Source organism: Ovis aries, chromosome 4 (genome assembly GCF_016772045.2).
Source record: "Ovis aries strain OAR_USU_Benz2616 breed Rambouillet chromosome 4, ARS-UI_Ramb_v3.0, whole genome shotgun sequence".
In the NCBI taxonomy this organism is placed as follows: Eukaryota; Metazoa; Chordata; class Mammalia; order Artiodactyla; family Bovidae; genus Ovis; species Ovis aries.
In genome coordinates this window covers 32055631-32076838 of record NC_056057.1, presented here as the reverse complement: position 1 = coordinate 32076838, position 21208 = coordinate 32055631, and the positions used below count along the sequence as shown (strand labels likewise).

Here is a 21208-nt window from a genome sequence, read left to right as displayed (position 1 = left end):
CAACTCTGCCTCCTGTTTTTCTGCTAATTATCCCCAAACATGCTTCCACCATGTCCGTCCCCAACTAAGAAACATACTGTGCTCCCTGTGGATTACCACACACCTTCCAGTGTTCTTTGCTGGACTTTCAAGGCCTTCCACCATCTAGCCTGTCCCACAGAGCCCAGCATGCTCTCATTCTCCATTACTCAACGCACTTTGCTTTTTCCTCTTAGCGTGAGCAAGTCAGGACCGTTTCCAGAGCCAGTGATTATGGGTGTCCAGCTTGTGTACTGCCCCCAGCCCAGGGCGTCATGCAAAGCTGGTCATTTCTACTTCCATGATCTTCTTTCTTCCCACTGTTTGACTGTCGAAATTCTTCTCATCCTTCAAAACATCCCTTAGCCACAATGTCTTCCTCAGTTGTACCAAGTCTCATTCATCTTTACCTCTTCCTTTGAAGTTCTTCAAGTCTTATAAGCTCTTCCTCCCAGAACAGTTCCTACTAAGAAAACACCCCTGCTATGGAGGGCATGTCGTTGTTGTTATTTAGTTTCTAAGTTGTGTCAAGTTCTTTTGCGACCCCACAGACTATAGCCCGTCAGGCTCGTCTGTCCATGGAATTTCCCAGGCAAGAATGCTGGAGTGGGCTGCCATTTCCTTCTCCAGGAGATCTTCCTGACCCAGGGACTGAACCCATGGCTGCTGCGTCTCCTGCACTGCAGACTGATTCCCAGAGGGCATGTACCCCCACTTATCTTCCCATCCCAACAACAGAACACAGTAGGGCTTAGTGACTGTTGAATAGTTTTCCCTCTTTTCAAATGTGACTCTTATAACTCTCCCAGCTACTTCCTGAGTTCCTGCAGGGAATGAAGGCCACCATCCACATCTGTAGCACAGTGCTGAGCACAGGATTGGTGTTCTATAAATATTGGCTCTTTGATTCCTGAGCATGATCTATAATTAAGACAGAAAGAAGGAAGAACGTCAAATGTTGATGTGCTTCTTAAGGCAAAATCAGCATCATTCTTAGTCTGAGCCCAGAGATATGCAACATGAGTAAAAGGTATGTGATTTTTAAGTAATAAGGCCTGTTCCAGGAAGTTGTCCACATTGTCCAGAGAGAAGAATGAATTAATTATTTTTTCACCACCAACAATATAGTTGATTTCAAGCAAAGCAGCTTCAATTATTTAGAATAGTAAGTAACTATTCAGGGTGATTAATATCCAAACTAAAAGGCAGAAACATTAGAAAAGCAACATCTCTGCCCTCTTGTTAGAGACTGAAATTTTGTGAGGACTACCTGTTGTCAAGGCAGAAAATTATTCTAAGTGCATACCCAACAGTAACTACGAAGAGTCATACATTCTCTAGTAAATGCTCCAGAAAACAGGCACAAAATTCTGTCATCCCATCTGTCTTTTTCTTCTTACAGAGGATCTGTGCTGCCTTTGAAAGAAAAATGCAAAATTGAAACAGTGAAGCAGCCTCCTGCAAATGCTTTCTTTGCTGTCTCCTCCTCCAGCATTTTCCCTCGCATACCTGGTCCTGTGATAGTTGTCACTTCTCTGTGGTATTTTTAGGATGTAAGCATCAACAGAGATGTCGTGTTTCCACTTGTTTTGCCCCTTCCCAGACTGCCTTCAATCCCTCCCAAAACCCCTTGGCCATCAGATACTGGGTTACGTGATGGCCACCAGTGTGGTTGTCAACTTTTGTTCATTTTCAGGTTTATATCTTGTGGTAGTGGGTAGTGGTGTTGGATGCTGGAGGGAGATCCATTTGAACTAGATCTGGGTCCACTAATGAAGGAACAACCCTTTACATTGTGGTGGACATCATAATTAATGCCGCAGGTGTAAATGGGGCAGCCTGCATCTGTCTTCATCCATGGTCTGTATATACACTCTCACATTTAGAAAGTTAGGCTCAACCCAAGTGCCATGGGTCTTAGAAATTTTGTGATTAGGGTACCTATTTTGAAGGGGGCGCACAGGAACTCACTCCCGTATTCTTGCTCAGAGAATCCCGTGGACAGAGGAGTCTGGTTGGCTACAGTCCATAGGGTCGCACAGAATCAGACACGACTAAAACAACTTGGCAGGCACACACGTACCTGTTTTGAAAATCTGATGACATCCACATCTCTTTCATCAGAGAAGTATGCAGGCATTTTTCATATAATTTTAGGAAGTCCCCAGCCCTTTTTGAATCTCTATAGCTCAGACTGAATAGTAATAAGAATATCCTCTCCCAAGCCTGTGCTCCTGACTGTGCCTCCATCGTTCTAGGTACTTTACACGTACTCTCTCATGTTTTCTCCAGAGTGATCAAACGAGGCAAGTGGCTCCTCATTTTGCAAATGAAGGAACTGAGGCCAAAGATGTATCTCGTTCAGCTTCTGACAGTGCTTCCAAGTCTTTCCTATGATTTCATAGACTCCTGAGTTCATCTTCTTTTCTGATGTCTACACCATAAACAGAGGTCTAAAAAGTATCTTGTCCATACAGCTCGAGAAGAACTATTAAGACTTTACCTCTGATCCTCTAAGTCTCCCTTGAAAATAAATATGACACTCCATTGTTACCATTGTGAATGATATCTGCAAATGTTTCAAATCGATGTATTTGAAAAGTGAAACAGTATCAGTTTTGATCTGAAATCATAAGGCAACAGTTGCCTGTAATGCCCACCATGCAGAGAACAACTCTGTAAGTGAGACGGAGTTTACATGGTATTTAGAAGGAATGACATCAGCCAAAGAGGAGCCAAGGATAACAAATATGCAGGTAATTCAGTGGACCATAACCAAAACTGGCTCATCCTGAATCGAGTGGGGAACAGAGTCAGGTTCTTTCAGCCTTGACAATGCAGGTTTGACGTTTCATCAGGAATAAACAGGAACTTTATGACTAACAGCTTTTCCTACTTCTAAATCAATAGGCATAAAAGAGCACCTGCAGATAAAAGATTTCATTAGTAGCTCTGCTAATAGCAGTTATAAATTCTTACTCCTGCAAGCATCTCCTCCTCAAGCTTTCTTTTCCCTCCTAAGAGACCAGGTCATAGGGAGAAAATCAGATGAGTGTCACGTTTTAATTTTCTTAAAAAGTTCTTCATTGCTGCTTTTATCAACATTACTACCACTTTTAAGTAAATGTATTTAGAAATAAAGATTGATATGTCATAGTGTTTCTCTTTGGAGAAGGCAATGGCACCCCACTCCAGTACTCTTGCCTGGAAAATCCATGGACGGAGGAGCCTGGTAGGCTGCAGTCCATGGGGTCGCTAAGAGTCGACACGACTGAGTGACTTCACTTTCACTTTTCACTTGCATGCATTGGAGAAGGAAATGGCAACCCACTCCGGTGTTCTTGCCTGGAGAATCCCAGGGACGGGGGAGCCTGGTGGGCTGACGTCTATGGGGTCGCACAGAGTTGGACACGACTGAAGTGACTTAGCAGCAGCAGCAGCAGCAGCAGCAGTGTTTCTCTTTATTAGGGCTTGACTTCAGACTTTAGAAAAGCTAACTGGGGCGATTGCCCAGAAGGCATTCGCAAAGTTTGTGGGCTTGTAAAAATGTGTGCAAATTTCATGTTACTATCTGGTCATACACACACTTGCTTGTGTATATGGGTGGAGTTAATTTTTTCTTTCCTTTTTTTTTTTTTTGACTACATGGCTTGCAGTCAGCCTAAGTTTTAACAGTCTTAGTTTCCTGACCAGGGATCAAACCTGGGTACTTGGCAGTGATAGCTTGGTGGCCTGGTTAGGGCTTCAGGGAGTTACCTGGAGATAATTTTGATTAAGTAGTCATTGTGGAATTTTTTAAGTTAGATCAGCTTTAAGCATAAAATAGATGAGATTTATTAATGACAACAACATATATGTATGTATTTTACTGTTTGCTCGATGTTTTCACAGGCATTATTTAGCTTTCACAACCACCCCACAGATTTTTATTATTCCTTGTTTTATGGATGAGGAAACATGCTCAAAGAGACGAAGTGCTTGTTGAAGGTCACAGAGCTAATAAATCAATAAATGTGGGACATGGCCTAGGTTTTTGATTCCACGTTCAATGTTTGTTCTCCTCCCCCACAGCTGTATTCAGAGTAGAGAGGATGAGGAAGTTATGTTTCAGTGGTTGGCGGTAAAGTAGGTGCTTCAGGAATAACCTGTCTAAAGATTTGGGGTTTGTCTCGAGAGGGGATTATGTGGGGAGAGCTGGTGAAAATCATGTGCAGACCACCGTTTGTTCACCAGGTCATGCGGCTTCCCTGGGCCTCAACTGGGATTAATCAACAGCCACGTGGGAGCTGTAATTTAAGAGGTATCGCACCTGGGCTGTGTCTCACCAGGACTTCCCTGGTGGCTCAGATGGTAAAAGCGTCTGTTTACAATGCAGGTGACCCGGGTTCGATCCCTGGGTTGGGAAGATCCCCTGGAGAAGGAAATGGCAACCCACTCCACTACTCTTGCCTGGAAAATCCCATGGACAGAGGAGCCTGGTAGGCTACAGTCCATGGGGTCACAAAGAGTCAGACACGACTGAGGGACTTCACTTTCACTGGGTTAGATTCTACACAAAGATCTTATCTAATCTTCTCGACAACCTGGTAGTCTTAATAATGAACAGATCATGGAGCCTCAGAGAGGCCAAGTAATTTAAGGCCTCTAGAAGGTGGAAAAATCTGGGTTCAAATTCAGGCCCATCTGATTCCAAGGCATGGGTCTTCCATTCCACCACCCAGATACCGCTACCAGCCACTTTTGTGGAAAAGCCTAGTTCTCTGTCAGGCTGGAAGTGGTGTTAACTCAGCAAAGGTAACTAGGAAGTGGGAGGGCAGAACAGTTTCTTGAGCCTGTTCACATCTCCCTACGTTCTTTCTTTTTTCCTTTCTCCTTCCTTCTTTCCTTTCTCTCTTCTTTTTTAGTTTTTCTTTTTTCCAGCTGTGCTGCATGGCTTCTGAGATCTTGGTTCTTTGAGCAGGGATGGAACCTGTGCCCCCTTTGCTGGGAGCTCAGAGCCAGAACCGCTGGACCACCAGCAAAGTCCCTCCCTCCTTTCTTATTGTCAGAGACAATTTTTTTTTCCTGACTGTTTTTTGGGACCCCTTTACCCCTTTAAATTATTGACGGTCTCGAAGAGCTTTTCTTTTCCTGTGGGTCATACCTGTGGATACTTACTATTTTAAAATTGAAAAGAGCAGAATTTTAAAAATTATTTATTAATTCATTTAATAAACTGATTATGTTAATAGAAATATGTTTTATGAAAAACAATAGTTTTCCAAAACAAAACAAAGTTTAGTGAAAAGAATGGCCTTGTTGATATTTTTGTTAGTTTCCTTGATGTTTGGCTTAGTAGAAGCTGCTGGAGTCTCGTCTCTGTTCCTGCATCCCATCTGCTGCAATATCACATGGCCATAGCCTCTGGAAAACATCAGTGTATCCTCTTCAAAAAATGACAACAAAAAAGACAAATAGCATTTTGGCCTTATTAAGAGAACAGTTTTGACCTTATGAAAGCCCTGCAAGGCTCTTGAGGATTCCTAGAAGTCCCCAGGCCACACTTTGAGAACTGCTGCTCTATATAACCACCTCAGTTTTCATGAGGGCTGGTGGAAAACCCCAATGTTTGGGTCAGATGAAACGTTCCAAGTCACTGAATCCAACCATGCATCTGATAAAATGAAATTCCTTGAAGTCCCCTCATTTTGCAAGGGTAAGAATACTAGAGAAGGAAATGGCACTCCTCTTCAGTATTCTTGCCTGGAGAATCCCCATGGACAAAGGAGGCTGGTGGGCTGCAGTCCCTGGGGTCACAAAGAGTCAGACATGACTGAGCGACTCACAAACACACAGACACACACGCACACACACACACACACACACACACAGACTGTTTAAGTTCAACATGGATTTAAATGGATAGAAAAGTCTTTATTATGCTAAGAAGAAATTTTGCTCTGTAGTTTCCATCTGCAGTCTTAACTGTTTAGAATGAATCCAATTTCTCCTCTGTATATTCCAGATACATGAAAACAACAGCCTGGTCCCTTGCTGTCATTTTCTTCAGAAGACCTCCTTCATGTTTAAGAACTTAGGGGACCTCCCTGCTCTGAGTGTTCTCTAGCCCCACATCTCTGTATTCTCCTCCAGATCTTCAAATGCCGATTTGAACTGATACAATGTTGCCAGAATGCGCTCAGGCAGATTTTCTCATGCCTACTCTGTGTTTGGCTTTGATCAGGGCTACAAATGTTTCACATTCACAGACAGGGAGAAACATATTGTCAAAGGTCTCTGTCTTCTGGTTGGGCATGATCTTTGATCTATTTTCTTTCCTACTCCTTCTGCCATTCTGGTCCAGGCTCTGCTTTCTCTAAGGCATCATCTCATCTGTCCCTTCTCTTTCACTCCTACAGAAAGGCAGTGCTCTAGGTGTAGTGCTTTAAAGTCTGCAAACAGCTTTATAAACATCATCTCATTTAATCAGCAAGGAAACTATGCTCAAAATGTTGTTGTTGTTCAGTTGCTAAGTTGTGTCCGACTCTTTGCAACCCCATGGCCTGCAGCATGCCAGGCTTCCCTGTCCTTCACCATCTCCCAGAGTTTGCTCAAACTCATGTCTGTTGAGTCAGTGATGCTATCTAGCCATCTTATCCCCTGCTACCTGCTTCTCCTTTGACCTTCAGTCTTTCCCACCATCAGGGTCTTCTCTAATGAGTAGGCTCTTCACATCAGGTGGCCAAAGTATTGGAGTTTCAGCTTCAGCATCAGTCCTACCAATGAATATTCAGGGTTGATCTCCTTTAGGATTGACTGGTTTGATCTCCTTGCTGTCCAAGGGACTCTCAAGAGTCTTCTCCAACACCACAGTTCAAAAGCATCAGTTCTTTGGCACTGAGCCTTCTTTATGGTCCAACTCTCACATTTGTATATGACTACTGGAAAAACCATAGCTTTGACTAGATGGACCTTTGTCTGCAAAGTGATGTCTCTGCTTTTTAATACACTGCCTATGTACAGAATGCACAGATGTGCATAGGATAAGGAAAACACACACATTTCCGTTAACCTGATTTTATGGGTTACCACGCTAATACTTCATGCCTGGGATTCTGTAACCTGCTTTGCTGGCTGTGCAACTTTCAGGGTCTCCCTATTTTAAAGCACTCTACATACTGATGCTAAAATCATCTTTCTTCCCTGCTGATCTGAACATGCCACCATCTGGAGTCCATTTATAGCCTCCAGCACTCTTGGGGTAATGTATTTTCCTGAGACCTTCGAGACTCTGCATCTGCTAAGACCTCTGACTGATTTTCCTCAACCTAGGATGACAGTGTTTGGCTAATCAGAGTTTTGTTCATTCATTTGTTCATCCGTCCAGCATTCATTCATGTATGCATTTTTAAACATAGCATCTATGATGTGCTAGGCACTGCAATGGACAGTAGAGGGGAATACAAAAGTAAGTCTCCTCTGCCCTCCAAGGTTTTATAACCTCATCTAGGTCTTACATGCAAAAGTGGCTCTAGCGGTAAAGTCCCTGCATGCCAATGCAGGAGACATAAGAGGCATGGGTTCGATTCCTGGGTTGGGACGATCCCCTAGAGAAGGGCATGGTAACCCACTCCAGTATTCTTGCCTGGGGAATTACATGGGCAGAAGAGCCTGGTGGGCTACAGTCCATGGGATCGCAAAGAGCTGGGTACGACTAAAGTGACTTAGCATGCGCACATGCATGCGATTCAAATACTAGACTAACTGTGATGAGAGAGGTGGTGAAAGTAGATTTATAGTTGTAGGTAAACTCTGAGGTTTATCTGAGGAAGAATTAATCCCAGCAGCCAGAACATACAAGACCTCCAGGAGGGGTACTGTTAAATCTGTGCAGGACAAATAGATTTCCATAAGTGGAATGGGGAGATGTGACAAGCCTGGCTCAGCTTCCTTGCTGTTTGTTGGTCAGGTTAGGTCTCCTATTGCCTTCTCCTGTGTCTTCTTGAGCATTTGACCACAAAGAAATTTTTTTTTTTTAACCAGTGTCCTAAATATTCAAGGGCTGGGTAAATGTGCACACCTGACTTAAAAAAGGAAATTTCCAGCATGATAACAGTCAATGGCATATGAAAAGGCATAAATGGACAGATTTTGTTTCAAGATTATGAGTGTATAGAAGACAAACTTGCAAGGAAGGGCACCCACCCTTATCAGCTGGTCTCTGGTTGGAGCCACCAATGCAAATAGTGTAAAAAAAAATGTGTCATCCTTGAAGGGAATATTTGCATGATGCATAGAGCATGATATACTACACAAATAATAGCACAGCATCACACAGGTTTGTCATGAATCATCTGATGGCAGATAGTCCTATCTGTGAATCTTGAAAACTAAAATAAAATGAGTAAGGCTTAACGTTTTTAGGTTTGAAACATGTTTCATTGTTTTGTGACTTTTATCTCATTTGCATATTCATTCTATAATAAGACATAAAAATAGTATTAGTATCAAGCGCAGACTTTTGTGTGGCATTCTCAGCAGAGGCAGGGTGGGCAGTACTGGGTTTCAAGTGCAAGCTCTGCCTCTGATCTCCCACGTCAGCCTTAGTTCTTGGGAAGGTCCCATTCAGTCCATCTTGATCATTATATATTAAAGCATTAGCAGGCTTGAATAGAGAGGCAAAACTGTATTTAGATCTTCGATTTCAAATAGCTGGTAAAGAAATGCAAAACATCTTAAATGGAGAAAAAATTAAAACAAGAGATGTTGGGAAGGGATGGGCACCAAGGAGGACTCATCAAAGTCCTGGTCGCTGTGGGGTTAGGAGACTGTGTAGAGTTTGACACACTGTGTACATTTATGGGGAGATAAGTAGGTACACAGGGAGGGGGAAATTACAAGGGAAAGCCCAGCTAGTATATGCTTTCCTTGGCATTCTGGCTAATCATGTGGACCACAAAAATTAAAGGAGGAAAACCAAGGCGAGTCATTGCTTCAAATTCCATACAATGAGGACTGGAAAGTCGAATACTGTGTGTGATCCAAGGGCCCAGTGTAGCAAGGGGCGGACTGTCTCTGCCCCTCTCTGTCCTCTGAGCACTCCAGCCCGGTTCTATCCTTTACGATCAGATATTTGGACCCCAGCATCACCATCACTCCTGTCTTTTCTTTTGGGCTCCAGCTCATCCTTTGTTCTTGCTGGTCAGATTTTCACTGAGCAGGGTTGGGGGAGGTGCTTCTAGTTTAGTGAGTTTAACTGCTGTGTAAACAAAACTCTCAAATCCGCTCCCCCTACCTCCTAACTTTTCTAAATCCAGAGCCATTTTTTAAAACAATTTTTTGAATAGGTAGTATGTTTTCATGTTTAAAAAAAAAAAGGTTATACTTGAAAAAAACTCCCTTCTTTCCTTTCCTCATGTAGCCAATTCCAACCACTTGCAAGAAACTTCATGTTTCTTCACATATATGCAAAGAGAAATATAAATTTCCTTTTTTTTCTTTTTAATTCATAAACGAGTATATTTTTAATGGTTTTCTAAACCATGTGTTTTGGTCATTTACTAGTATGTAATGTGCATGCGTGCTGAGTCACGTCTCTCGTCCAACTCTTTGCAATCCTATCGACTGTAGCCTGTCAGGCTTCTCTGTCCACGGGATTCTCCAGGCAAGAATACTGGAATGGGTTGTCATGCCCTCCTCCAGGGGATCTTCCTGACCCTGGGGTCGAACCTGCATCAGTATGTAACAAATATCTCTAAACTGAGGGACTTAAAACAATTTGTTGCTAACTCTCATAGTTTGGTGGGTTGATTGGGCTCAACTGAAAGAGGAGAGTGAAAAAGTTGGCTTAAAGCTCAACATTCAGAAAACGAAGATCATGGCATCTGGTCCTATCACTTCATGGGAAATAGACGGGAAACAGTGGAAACAATGTCAGACTTTATTTTTTGGGCTCCAAAATCACTGCAGATGGTGACTGCAGCCATGAAATTAAAACATGCTTACTCCATGGAAGGAAAGTTATGACCAACCTAGATAGCATATTCAAAAGCAGAGACATTACTTTGTCAACAAAGGTCTGTCTAGTCAAGGCTATGGTTTTTCCAGTGGTCATGTATGGATGCGAGAGTTGGACTGTGAAGAAAGCTGGGCTCCGAAGAATTGATGCTTTTGAACTGTGGTCTTGGAGAAGACTCTTGAGAGTCCCTTGGACTGCAAGGAGATCCAACAAGTCCATTCTAAAGGAGATCAGCCCTGGGTGTTCTTTGGAAGGACTGATGCTAAAGCTGAAACTCCAGTACTTTGGCCACCTCATGTGAAGAGTTGACTCATTGGAAAAGACTTTGATGCTGGGAGGGATTGGGGGCAGGAGGAGAAGGGGACCCCAGAGCATGAAATGGCTGGATGGCATCACCGACTCGATGGACGTGAGTTTGAGTGAACTCTGGGAGATGGTGATGGACAGGGAGGCCTGGCGTGCTGCGATTCATGGTGTCGCAAAGAGTCGGACATGACTAAGCGACTGAACTGACTGAACTGAACTGTGTGGTTCTTCCTTTGGCTTCTCACTGTGGTTACCGTCAGAGGTGGGCTAGTACAGGGGTCACGGGAAGGCTTGACTGGGTTGGAGGTTCCAGACAGCTTCCAAATGGCTAGCAATTATGTTGGTTGTTGGATGGGAGCTCAGTTGCCAGAGCGCCTCTGTATAGACTGGGCTTTTCACAAGAAGCTGGTCTCTCTGAGTGGGAGCATCCCAAGAGAGCAGGAAGTGAAAGTTACCAGGTTAATTAAGGGCAATTTACAGAACTGGCACTGTTAGGTCTGCTGGATTATGTTGGCAAAACAGTCTCAGGGCTAGCCCAGGTTCAAGGAGATGGAGAAAGAAACCCTGTTCTCTTCATGGGAGAGCAGCAAGATTGTATTGCAGAAGAGCTTGAGGTTAGGAGATACTCTGTTGGTCATTTTGGTAAAATGCAATCTGTATCACCATCTGAAGTACCTTTTTACTCCTTCTAACACATGTCCAAGGCCTGAGGAGCATACTTTTATAATGTCTGACATCTGACCTCTCCCTGTTTCCACCGACTCCACTCATTCAAACCTGCATCCTTTTGTAGTTAGGTGAATGCCAGAATTACCTTCCTGATATCCCACTTTCCTTCACTGCAAATAGCCAATGAAACTTTCTTAACGTTGGTGTTTGCATACAACTTCAGCTTTAATGATGTCATTCTCCTATGTAAAAATCAGATCTGATATCCCCAGTGGTTTTGTTTGACCTGTGCCAAGTTAGCATATATAGGATTTGCTTTTCCTAACTCTCAACATTGCAAAATCAGGAGGTCCGGATTAAGCTCCTTTTGAAAAACTAGGTCCTCATATGTAGAAAAATTGGATTCTTTGACTAATATGTTCTAGATACTGAACAAAAGGGAAAAACTTTCAGGCTCTTGTGGGATTTAATAGACATTAGGGAAAATAGATAAACAACATAGAAAGACTGATGGATGGCAACACTGCAGGGTTAGAAAGGAGATAGGGCAGGACGCAGATGGGAAGGGCTACAATTTCAAATCACGTGGTCATGGATGCCCTCACTGAAATGGAGACATTTCAGTTAAAAAACTTAAAGAGTAGAGGAAGGGTAACAGGGAATTCTAGAACTTTGCTTTCCAGTAGAGTAGCTCACAACCATATGTGGCTATCCTAATTTGTATTCATTAAAATTAAAAATTCAGTTTTTCAGGCCCAGTAGCCACATTTCCAGTGCTCAAAAGTCACCTATGGCTAGTGGCTGCAAAGCAGATATAGAACATTTCCACCATTACAGAGAGTTCTACTGGACAGCATTTCAGAGGTGGGGTATTCCATGCAGAGGGGACAGCAAGTGCAAAGGTCCTGTGCAGGGTAGGGGGAACATTGTGGTACTGGTCTTCTGCTCACACATTCCCGCTATGCCCTACTGTCTGTTTTATACCGTAGCTATATGGCAGTTGTCATTTAGCACCTTACCCCAAGCCAACTTTCCAAAGGCCTTTGTTGGTATTAAGTTTTAGACCTTTGGTCAATGCCGTAGAATCTGTGGGGTCAAGTCCCAGACTCCCTGATCTTGCACTGAGAAACTCTGTGAAAGAGCATGAAGTCCAAGGATCTGGACCAGGAGTTAGAACATGTGTGTTCTGTTTTAGAGCAAAGTAGGTTCATGGTGTGATTCAAAGGGTGTTCTCACGGGTGGCATGGCACAAGCCTCCACTCATCAGAGAGATTGTTGGCCACAAGTGTCCTGGAGTGCCTTTACTGGACCAGGACCAAAGGTCTAGTGGACTTTTAGTTGGTATTTCAGGAGGAAATCTGGAGTATGGAGTATGACATTGGTTTTTGCTTTTGTTATTTTTTTAGTTGCTAAGTCGTGTCTGACTCTTGGGACCCCATGGACTGTAGCCCGCCAGGCTCCTCTGTCCATGGGATTTCCCAGGCAAGAGTACTGGAGTGGGTTGCCATTTCCTTCTCCAGGGGATCTTCCTGACCCAGCAGTTGAACCCGGGTCTCCTGCATTGCAGGCAAATTCTTTACTTAGACTGTCATGAGGGAAGCTCATGACACTGGGGCTCAAGGCAATGCCTAATTACCAGTGGGAGCAGAAGTATTTGAACATTATATAAGCTGGTACACTCTTATATGGTCCATACAAGTGGAATTTCAGCCTTGAATAAATATATATAATAGGTATTTGGAAACTGTAATGTCTGAGTTTATTGCAGTGCCCTTTCCAGTAAACACGCACAGCTTTCGGTGACAGGATGTAAGGCGCCAATATGTCACCAGCATCTATTCTGATATTTTCTCCTCCTCCATTACAGGATCCCTCTCTCCCACCAGTAGGACACATTCAGGGCCCAGTAGGTTCTGTGTCCTACCCCTCTGGCATTTTTCTCATGTTTTTCCTTCTTGCTTGAAGGACCCACATCCTCTTTTCTGCCTGATTGAATCTTCCGCACTCAGCTTGAGGGCACAGCTCAAACTCCCTTCATCGACTTTTCTTTGCTTGTCTCAGGCCAGAAGCATTTCCCTGCTCCTGTGAGCTGCAGTGGTCATTATTCACACTCAGTTGGCAATTACCAAGACTACAACACTCTATCTTTGTTTTTTTATATGTGTATCTAGTCCTGGCTCAAGTTTTAAGTTTGAGCAAACTCTGGGAGATAGTGAAGGACAGGGAAGCCTGGTGTGCTGCAGTCCATAGGGTCACAGACTCAGGCGCGACTTAGCAGCTGAACAAGAAGTCTTAAGATCCTTGAGGGCAGAGTTCACAGGTCATTCTTCTTTTTTCCTTGCATGGCCATGTTTCCATATATGTTTGCCAGGCATCTGCCATATGAGGGCTGAGAGTACAGTGGTAGACCAACATAAACCAACAAAGGGCCCTGATTCCTTGTAATTCTTGGTTGTCAACTTTATTTTTTCTAAGGTGAGTAACCGTATTCAGTTCTTGCAAGTCTTAGGCAAAGATAGGAGCCCTGTGTCCTACTGATAAGGAGTAAAACTACTGGCTGCCGCTTGCTGAAGACAGATTGATCTGGGAGGTGAAGGTTCACAGCCATCTGGACTAAGGCCCTGCTGGAAGAGTCTCACTGCCAGGGCTCAACTATTCCTGCCTCCTGGAATGGTGTAAACAATGATTCACACCACGGTAGGCCTTTACGCTTTACCAAGCACATTCATCACATGCATCAGGCTTTCAGGGAAGGTCAGGTTCCAACTTGTTAACAGAGAATCACCTCCAGGTCACCAGACTTGCATCTGTTTTGCTCAACACCTATCATAATGAACAAAAGTTTTAGACTTTAATGATGAATGTGCCAAGGAGAGGACAGTGTGGGGGCTGTATGACTCGTAGCAGAATACAGAGCCTATTTTCTTAGGCGAAAACCATTTCTGGGATTAGTAATTACGATTTAGGGCCAGGCAGTGAAGAGGAAAAAAAAACCCACCTTGTGCGCCCGGGCGGGGTGGTAGTGTTCCCCACTTCCTAGCTCACTCCGGTCGAAGTTCAGGTCGAGCCCGGCATGCAGGAAAAGGGGGTGAAGTGGGACTTTTCAGCCTAAAGGGAGTAGGGGGATGGGGCGGGCAGTGGCGTGGGTTCGGTGGTGGATTCTGCGAATCCCGCACCTGTGGAAGAGACGGTGCTCGAGGTTCCGGGAGTGGCTGCGGGGGCCGGGTCCGCAGGCGGAGGTGTGCGGCGGCGAGGGCGGGGCGGGGCGGGGCCGGGCGCACCTGGGCGGAGAGGGGGAGGCGCGCGGCGCTGAGCTGGCGGGGGCCGCGGCGCGCGCCAATGGGCAGCGGCTGGCAGCGCGCCCCGCGCCCGAGCCGCAGTCGCGCCCTCTTGCTGCCTGGCGAAGGCGCGGACGGCGCGCGGAGGCGAGCGCGGGGAAGAGCCGCCGGCGCCACAGCCGCCGTCAGGGCATGAGGATGGCCGTGGGTTCCGTCAAGATGCAGCCGCCGTGCGAGAGCCCGGCTCTGGCCGCAGTGGCGGCCGTGGCGGCGGCGGACGGCGCCCTGCGCCGCAGCCCCAGCGCGCGCGAGCCGGAGCGCGAGCAGCTGCCGGTGGCTCCGCGGCCGCGGCTGCGGGACCTGCCGGCGCTGCTGCGGAGCGGGCTCACCCTGCGGAGGAAGCGCAGCGCCGCCGGGGGCCGGGTGAGTGGCCGGGTCGTGCGCGGCCGGAATGGGCGTGGGAGGAGCGCACGTGGAGCCCGCGCCCACCCTCCGGGGAGGCCGAGGAAGGCATCTGGAAGTTGGGGAGGTGCCGGGAGTGGGGCGCTTGTGCCGGACTAGGCAGAAGAGGGCCCCGGGAAAGCGGGGTCGTGGGGTGCCCCCCGCGGAGCGGCGGTTTCCCTCTCCCCTAGGTGCACCTGACTTAGCCCAAGCGCACCTGGATTCTGGCAGCGGGACCGCAAGCTTCGCCGGAAGAAGGGCCGTTTGCCTTTCTCCAGAGGGGGAGCTGCAGGTGTCCGGTGCCTAACGGCCGGCCCTGTCCCGACAGCGAGCCCAAGGCCCCAAGCGCGGGACCTCAGTTTTCAGGAGGCAAGAGACGTGTGCACCGGTGTCGGACGCCTCGTTGCAAGCTTTGGGCACCGACACTGGCTCTGGCCACCGCCACGGCCGAGGGACCGACGCCGGAGTTGGAAGTTCCGGGGCGATCTTTAGCTCCTGGGCTCTCCAGTCGCCAGCACTTAGGTCTCGGCGACGCCCCCAGAATCTTAAATATTGACTTCCTGCTGGTGTGTTCGGTAGGATTTCCTGGTGGAGGAGTGTCCCTTATTGGGTTCTAAGTGCATCTAATGGCCCGAGCAGGTCAGACATGTTTTGTGGTTAAGAGAAGCGGGACGGCCTGGGATCTCTCATAAGTCACTCAGCAGGCACTACTGACTTACTGGTGTCCCTGCTCACCAGGGCCTTGGGCAACTTTGGGAGGTTTTACTTAGCTTTAAAAAATTTTGCATCATTAAGGAGACTGTACCGAGAAGGAACCACAAGGTAGATATTTTGGTCTGTAATTTAAAAAGAAGTCGTAGTTGTTGGCCTTGAAAGATCTTGCTGAGGGACTTCCAGCTCTTGAAAGATAGGTTTGTGAAACTTGAGTCTTAAGGAGAAACACTGGGTTTGGTGTGGCTTCCTTTGGGCAGGAAAAGGGTCTGAATCAATGTTGAGTCTTCGGCCTTTCTAGGATGTGTACCTCCTTCCCTAAGAATTCTTCCCACGTAGAGATGACTGTACGTGATCTACCTTAGAAGGATGTTTTGAGGATTAGTTGAGCAGTAATAGGACATCTTTAGGTCAAATGACCAGGGGATTTTAGGAATTACCGCAAATGACCTTACCATGTGGCGTACAGGGTTCCCTACAAAGAAAGTGAGGAAATGTGTCCCAAAGATATGATAGCTAAATAAACACAAAAATCAGAGTTAGAGACTTTTCAGGAGTCTAGGGGAAAGTATGTTAAATTGTATTCTTGTTACCCTTGACAGTTACTTTTTCACTGCACAGAATACCGGCTGACAGGAGGGCAGCCAGGCAGTCTGTGAGGAGGATCGTCCAGGGTTTCTTTGTAAATAGATCTGGAGTGTTCATCTGCATAGAGGCTTGAACTTCCCCCTGTCTGGGATGATGTTATGGTGTACCTTACCAAAATACATATTTACTCTTATTAATCATTCTGAATGTGGTTACTTCAAATAAGATATACTTTATTAGCCCTTCTTTGGTTCTAATATTGTATTAGTTCTCCTTGGGACATGCCAAATACATTTCATAAGTGCATGCCCAGTTTTTTATTTTTTTTAACTGGGGGAAGATTGTCAAGTTTTCCGACATTGGAAACCCATAATTTTCAACTGTTTTCCCTCCCTTAGCTCTGGAACCACCTTTGTGATCATGGAACCTTCCCATCAAAGGAGTTGGAAAGTGTTTGAAAGAAAGAGAAAAATAGGTGAAATATGTATTAGTTTATTCAGGCTACCATAAAAAAATACCATAGACTGGGGACTTACATAACAGAAATGTATTTTCTCACAGTTTGGGAGGCTGCGAAGTGCAAGATCAAGGTGCCAGCATATTTTTCCTGGCCAGTAGGCAGCCACCTTCCCTCTTTGCCCTGATGTGACCATTCCTTGGTGCCTGTGGAGGAAAAGAGATCGCCTTCTCTTTTTTCTTTTTTTAAACTGAAATATAGTTGACATATAATATGACGTTAGTTTCAGGTGTACCACATACTGATTGGTCTTTGCGTACATTAGAAAATGATGTAATGATGTAATCCTAGTTACCATCTGTTCCCATACGAAGTTATTACAGTATTATTGACCATATTCCTTATGCTGTATATGACATCCTCATGGCTTATCTATTTTACAGCTGGAGGCTTATACCTCTTAATCTTGTTCACCTGTTTTGTGCCACCCCCGTCACTTGTTTATTCTCTGTATCTTTGTCTACTTTCATTTTGTTTTGGTTTTTAGATTCCATATGTAAATGAGATCATCCAGTATGTTTTTCTCTAGCTTATTTCACTTGACATAATACCCTCTAGATCCATCCATATTGTCCCCAATGGTAAGAATTCATTTGTTTAATGGCTGAGTAATCTTTCGTTATATGTATATACCCCATCTTCTTGATCCATTCATCCATCAGCGGACACATCACTTACTTCCTTATCTTGCCTGTTGTAATAGCGTGGCAGAGAACATAGGGGTGCATCTATCTTTTCTGATTAGGGCTTTTGTTTACTTTGGATTAATACCCACATGTGAGATTCGTGGGTCATATGGTATTTCTATTTTAATTTTTTGAGGAAGCTCCATACAGTTTTCCATGGTGACTGTGCCGACGATAGCCGTGACCAGTGGTATGGGAGGACTCCCTTTCCTGTGTGTCCTCACCAGCACTTGTTGTTTGTCGTCTTTTTGATGATAGTCATTCTGACAGTCGTGAGGCGATATCTGACTGTGGTTTTGGATTGCATTTCCCTGATGATTACTGATGTTGAGCATCTTTTCATATGCCTGTTGGCCATCTGCTTGTCTTCTTTGGGAAAATGTCCCTTCCGGTCCTCTGCCCATTTTCTTTTTTAGTGGGGTTATTTTTGTTTTTGATGTTGAGTTGTATGAGTTGTTTGCATATTTTAGATCAGCTCCTTGTTGGGTATATCGTTTGCAACTAATTCACGTACTCCCATTCAGTAAGCTGCATGGGAGTTTTCGTCTTGTTGATGGGTTCTTTCACTGTGAAAAGCCTTTTAGTTTGATGGAGTCCCTTTTGTTTATTTTTTCTTTTGTTTCCCTTGCCTGAGGAGACAGATCCAAAAAAGTATTGCTAGACTGATACCAGAGTGTACTGCCTATGTTTTCTTCTAGGAGTTTTATGGTTTCAGATCTTATGTTTGTAAGTCCTCCATCTGTTTTGAGTTTGTTTTTGTATATGGTGTGAGAAAGTGGTCCAGTTCGATTCTTTTGCCTGTGGCTTTCCCAACTCTATTTATTGAAGAGGCTGTCTTTCCTCTGTTGTATAGTCCTCGTTTGTCATAGATTAATGCACCGTTATTTCTGAGTTCTCTATGTGCCAGTACCACATTGTTTTGATATAGGTACTGGCATCTGTGTATCTGTTTTTGTACCAGTACCATACTGTTTTGATGACTGTAACTTTGCAATATAAATTGTTTGAAATCAGGGTATGTGATACCTGGAGCTTTGTTCTCTCTCTTAAAACTGCTTTGACTATTTGGAGTCTTTTGTGTTTTCATACACATTTTAGAATTTTTTTTTTTTGTTCTGATTCTTCCATCTCTCTCCTTTTCTTATAAGGCCACTAACTCCATCATGGAGATACCACCCTCATGACCTATCTCACCCTTAGTACCTCCCACATGCCCTCCAAATACCAGCATCTTGGGTCTTATGGCTTCAACATTAATTTTTGGGGAACACAAGTATTCAGTCCATTACAGAAGTGTTTGAAGGAAAGAGAAAAACACAAGCAGTGTGTATCAAACCAGTGGGTGACTTGTAAACACCTGGGGTCATGTGGTTGGCCCCTTGGTTAGGACAGTGATACTAATGCAAGTAAATCATGGCTAAGCTCTTTCTGTGGACCTTCAGTTTTTTATGTCATGAGCTGTACTTCCAGATTACAGCTGAGTGATTATAGGGACAAGTTAGCACAGATTCATTACCACTGGTAAGAAAGTAGCTTTGTGTATTACACAAGTTGGTAGGAAAGTTTGCAACTTCTGTATTGACCAAGATCTGATTTAGGAATCTGTGTGGCCCTTGCCCATGCTGCCTTGGGCTCTCACAGATCTTAACAATCTGACATCAACTGTCATCAGATAAGCTCTTTGTGAGTTGTGTTGCCCAACCCAGGTGGCTTGTAGGCTGTCTCTTCCTGGGAAAATGTAAGCTGACATTCGATTGTTACTATAGAACTCCTGGTTCCTTGGTTCAGTCACTTATTGTCATATTGAATTCAGAATGCAAGCTGGTTGAGACTCTTTGCACCTCTTTAGGCTAGGTGGAATGACTAGATTTTTCTTAGCTACCTCCTAAAAAATCACTGGTAAGATAGGGCACAGATTGACTTTACACCAAAACCATTTAATTTTCTTTTTTAACTTTGTGTTGGGGACATTATGAGAGAACAATGTAATTACTTCCCACCTTTAGCTATTAACATTTTACCAATTTCGTTTCACTTACTTCTCTTTTCCCTTTTCTTTTGTGAGGGACTGGTATATTTTAAAACAAAATCCTAAATTTTCTGTCATCTCACTCATTAGTGTTTCAGTTTACCTCTCTGATAAGGACTTTGTTCCTTAAAAAAAAAAAAAGAAGTTGTGTGCCTTTCTTGCCTAAAATTTTTAATAATACTTCCTTAACATAATTCCCATATTTAATTTTTCTCAGAGATGTCTCTTCACTTATGATTGGCTGCAACCAGGAATTAAGGTCCCTGCATTGTGTTTGGTTGTTAGGTTTTCAAATCTATTTTATTTTATAACCATCTCCTCCCCCTGTTTCTTTTTTCATGCCTTTGATGCGATGGAGATAGCAGGTCGTTTGTCAAGTAGAATGTCCACATCTGGGGTCACTTCTTGTGATGCTGTCTAGTTTGTTCATTTATTTTCCGTGTTTCGTGAAATCTAGCAGCGAGATGGAGCGGCTTGATTAGATCCAGACTTAAGAGCAGCATTCTTGTCAGGTATTACTGTGCATAGTCTGTTGCATGCATCACGAGAGACGTGATGCCTGAATGTGTCCCTGTTTGAGGTCACAAGAGTGATTAGTAGGTTCAGGTGGGGTCAACTTACCTTTCTACCTTTCACCTAATGATTGTAACATCCTTGATAGTTGTAACCTAGATCCATTTCATTAGAGGTTGCAAAATGATGATCTAAATCTAACATTCCTCTTGCATTTATCAGTTGGAATTCTGTCTATAAAGAATTTACTCTCAAAAAGAAAAATCAAAATTTACCCTCATGAACTACTTGGGTCTTCTGAAAAAAAGATTGTACAGGAAGGACGAGGGAAAGGCTTGATTTTTTTTCCCTTGTATCAATTTTCTGAGTTATGATTTAATGCCCTAACAACCAGTGAGTTTTTTTCTTTTTCAAGTATCAGTAAGATCTCATATTTGTTTGTTGTTTGTAAATACATTTGTAATGTATTTGTTTCAATCCATTGAAGGCAATATTCTTTTTCATGCTCCGTTTTTATTTATCTCCTGCATACTTCTTAAAAGGCCCTAGTAGTCTCTGATACCTTTCTTCCTTTTCAGCACAAGTTATTCTAAGCGTATCTTTTCCCATTTCCTGCTCCAGCCTCCAAATCAGCCATTTTCCCAAGGAGTTCTGATTTTTTTTTCTTCTGAAAACCATTCATGTCCCTCAACTTTTGCCTCTCATAGTGGTAGAGTTTTTTTTTTTTAACCTTCTTTTTAAGTCTTTCATCTTAAGTTTTTGTTTCATTAAAAATTCTTCTCATCAGGGTGCATCTAAGACTGTCATTTTTCCCCTCTAATGAAATAACTGGTGGCTACATTCCCTCTTTCTATATATACTGTCGGAGTGCTGGGGCTGCCTTATTTGGGGCTTTGGCTGCTGGAATATTTTCTGCAGTGTTCCACCATTTCTTCATCTCCTTGAAATCTGTCTCACTTACCTCAGTCAGAATGATTCCCCGGTTGTGCCAGCTTGACTGTTCACCCAAGTCTTCCTGTGATTCTCGGCCTCTGGATCAGCCTTCTCTGCCTTGACCTCTTTCCTTCAGGCACTCTTCACTCAGGCAGGGTCTCAGTGGCTCTTCAGACCTGAGAAACTGGAAGTTCTCTCTTTTTCATTTACAGTCTGCACCCTGATGCATGCGTGAGTGATCAGTCACGTACAGCTCTTTGCAACCCCATGGACTGTAACCCAACAGGCTCCTCTGTCCGTGGGATTCCCCAGGCAGGAATATCAGAGTGGATATTTGCCTTTTCCTTCTCCAGGGGATCGTCCCAACCCAGAGACTGAATCCCACCCTGGTGCTGCTGCTAAGTCACTTCAGTCATGTCCGACTCTGTGCGACCCTATAGATGGCAGCCCACCAGGCTCCGCCGTCCCTGGGACTCTCCAGGCAAGAACACTGGAGTGGGTTGCCATTTCCTTCTCCAATGC

The 21208-nt window shown here is 44.4% G+C and overlaps 1 protein-coding gene and 1 long non-coding RNA gene across 12 annotated transcripts in view; one reads left to right on the top strand and one right to left on the bottom strand.

Annotated features, from left to right (window-relative positions):
- Positions 1–21208, top strand: part of RAPGEF5 (Rap guanine nucleotide exchange factor 5) — a 314716-nt gene that overhangs the window by 67260 nt on the left and 226248 nt on the right. For 2 of the 10 annotated variants that reach the window (XM_027968507.2, XM_027968508.2), the window contains exon 1: positions 14369–14691. The exons of the other annotated variants lie outside the window; for them this stretch is intronic. In XM_027968507.2, the coding sequence (XP_027824308.2) occupies positions 14461–14691 (231 nt within the window). In that variant the 5' untranslated portion in view covers positions 14369–14460. Of the gene's footprint in view, positions 1–14368; positions 14692–21208 lie in introns of those variants that run through there. 10 annotated transcript variants of the gene reach the window in all.
- Positions 5238–15276, bottom strand: LOC121819391 (uncharacterized). Of its 2 annotated transcripts, XR_006059607.2 has the most exons (3): positions 14927–15276; positions 13989–14166; positions 5238–5421 (listed from the first exon to the last, which is right to left on the bottom strand). It is a non-coding gene; the product is annotated as an uncharacterized LOC121819391 (long non-coding RNA). The 2 variants fall into 2 exon arrangements; XR_009600338.1 differs by lacking the exon at positions 14927–15276 and having other exon boundaries at positions 13989–14204.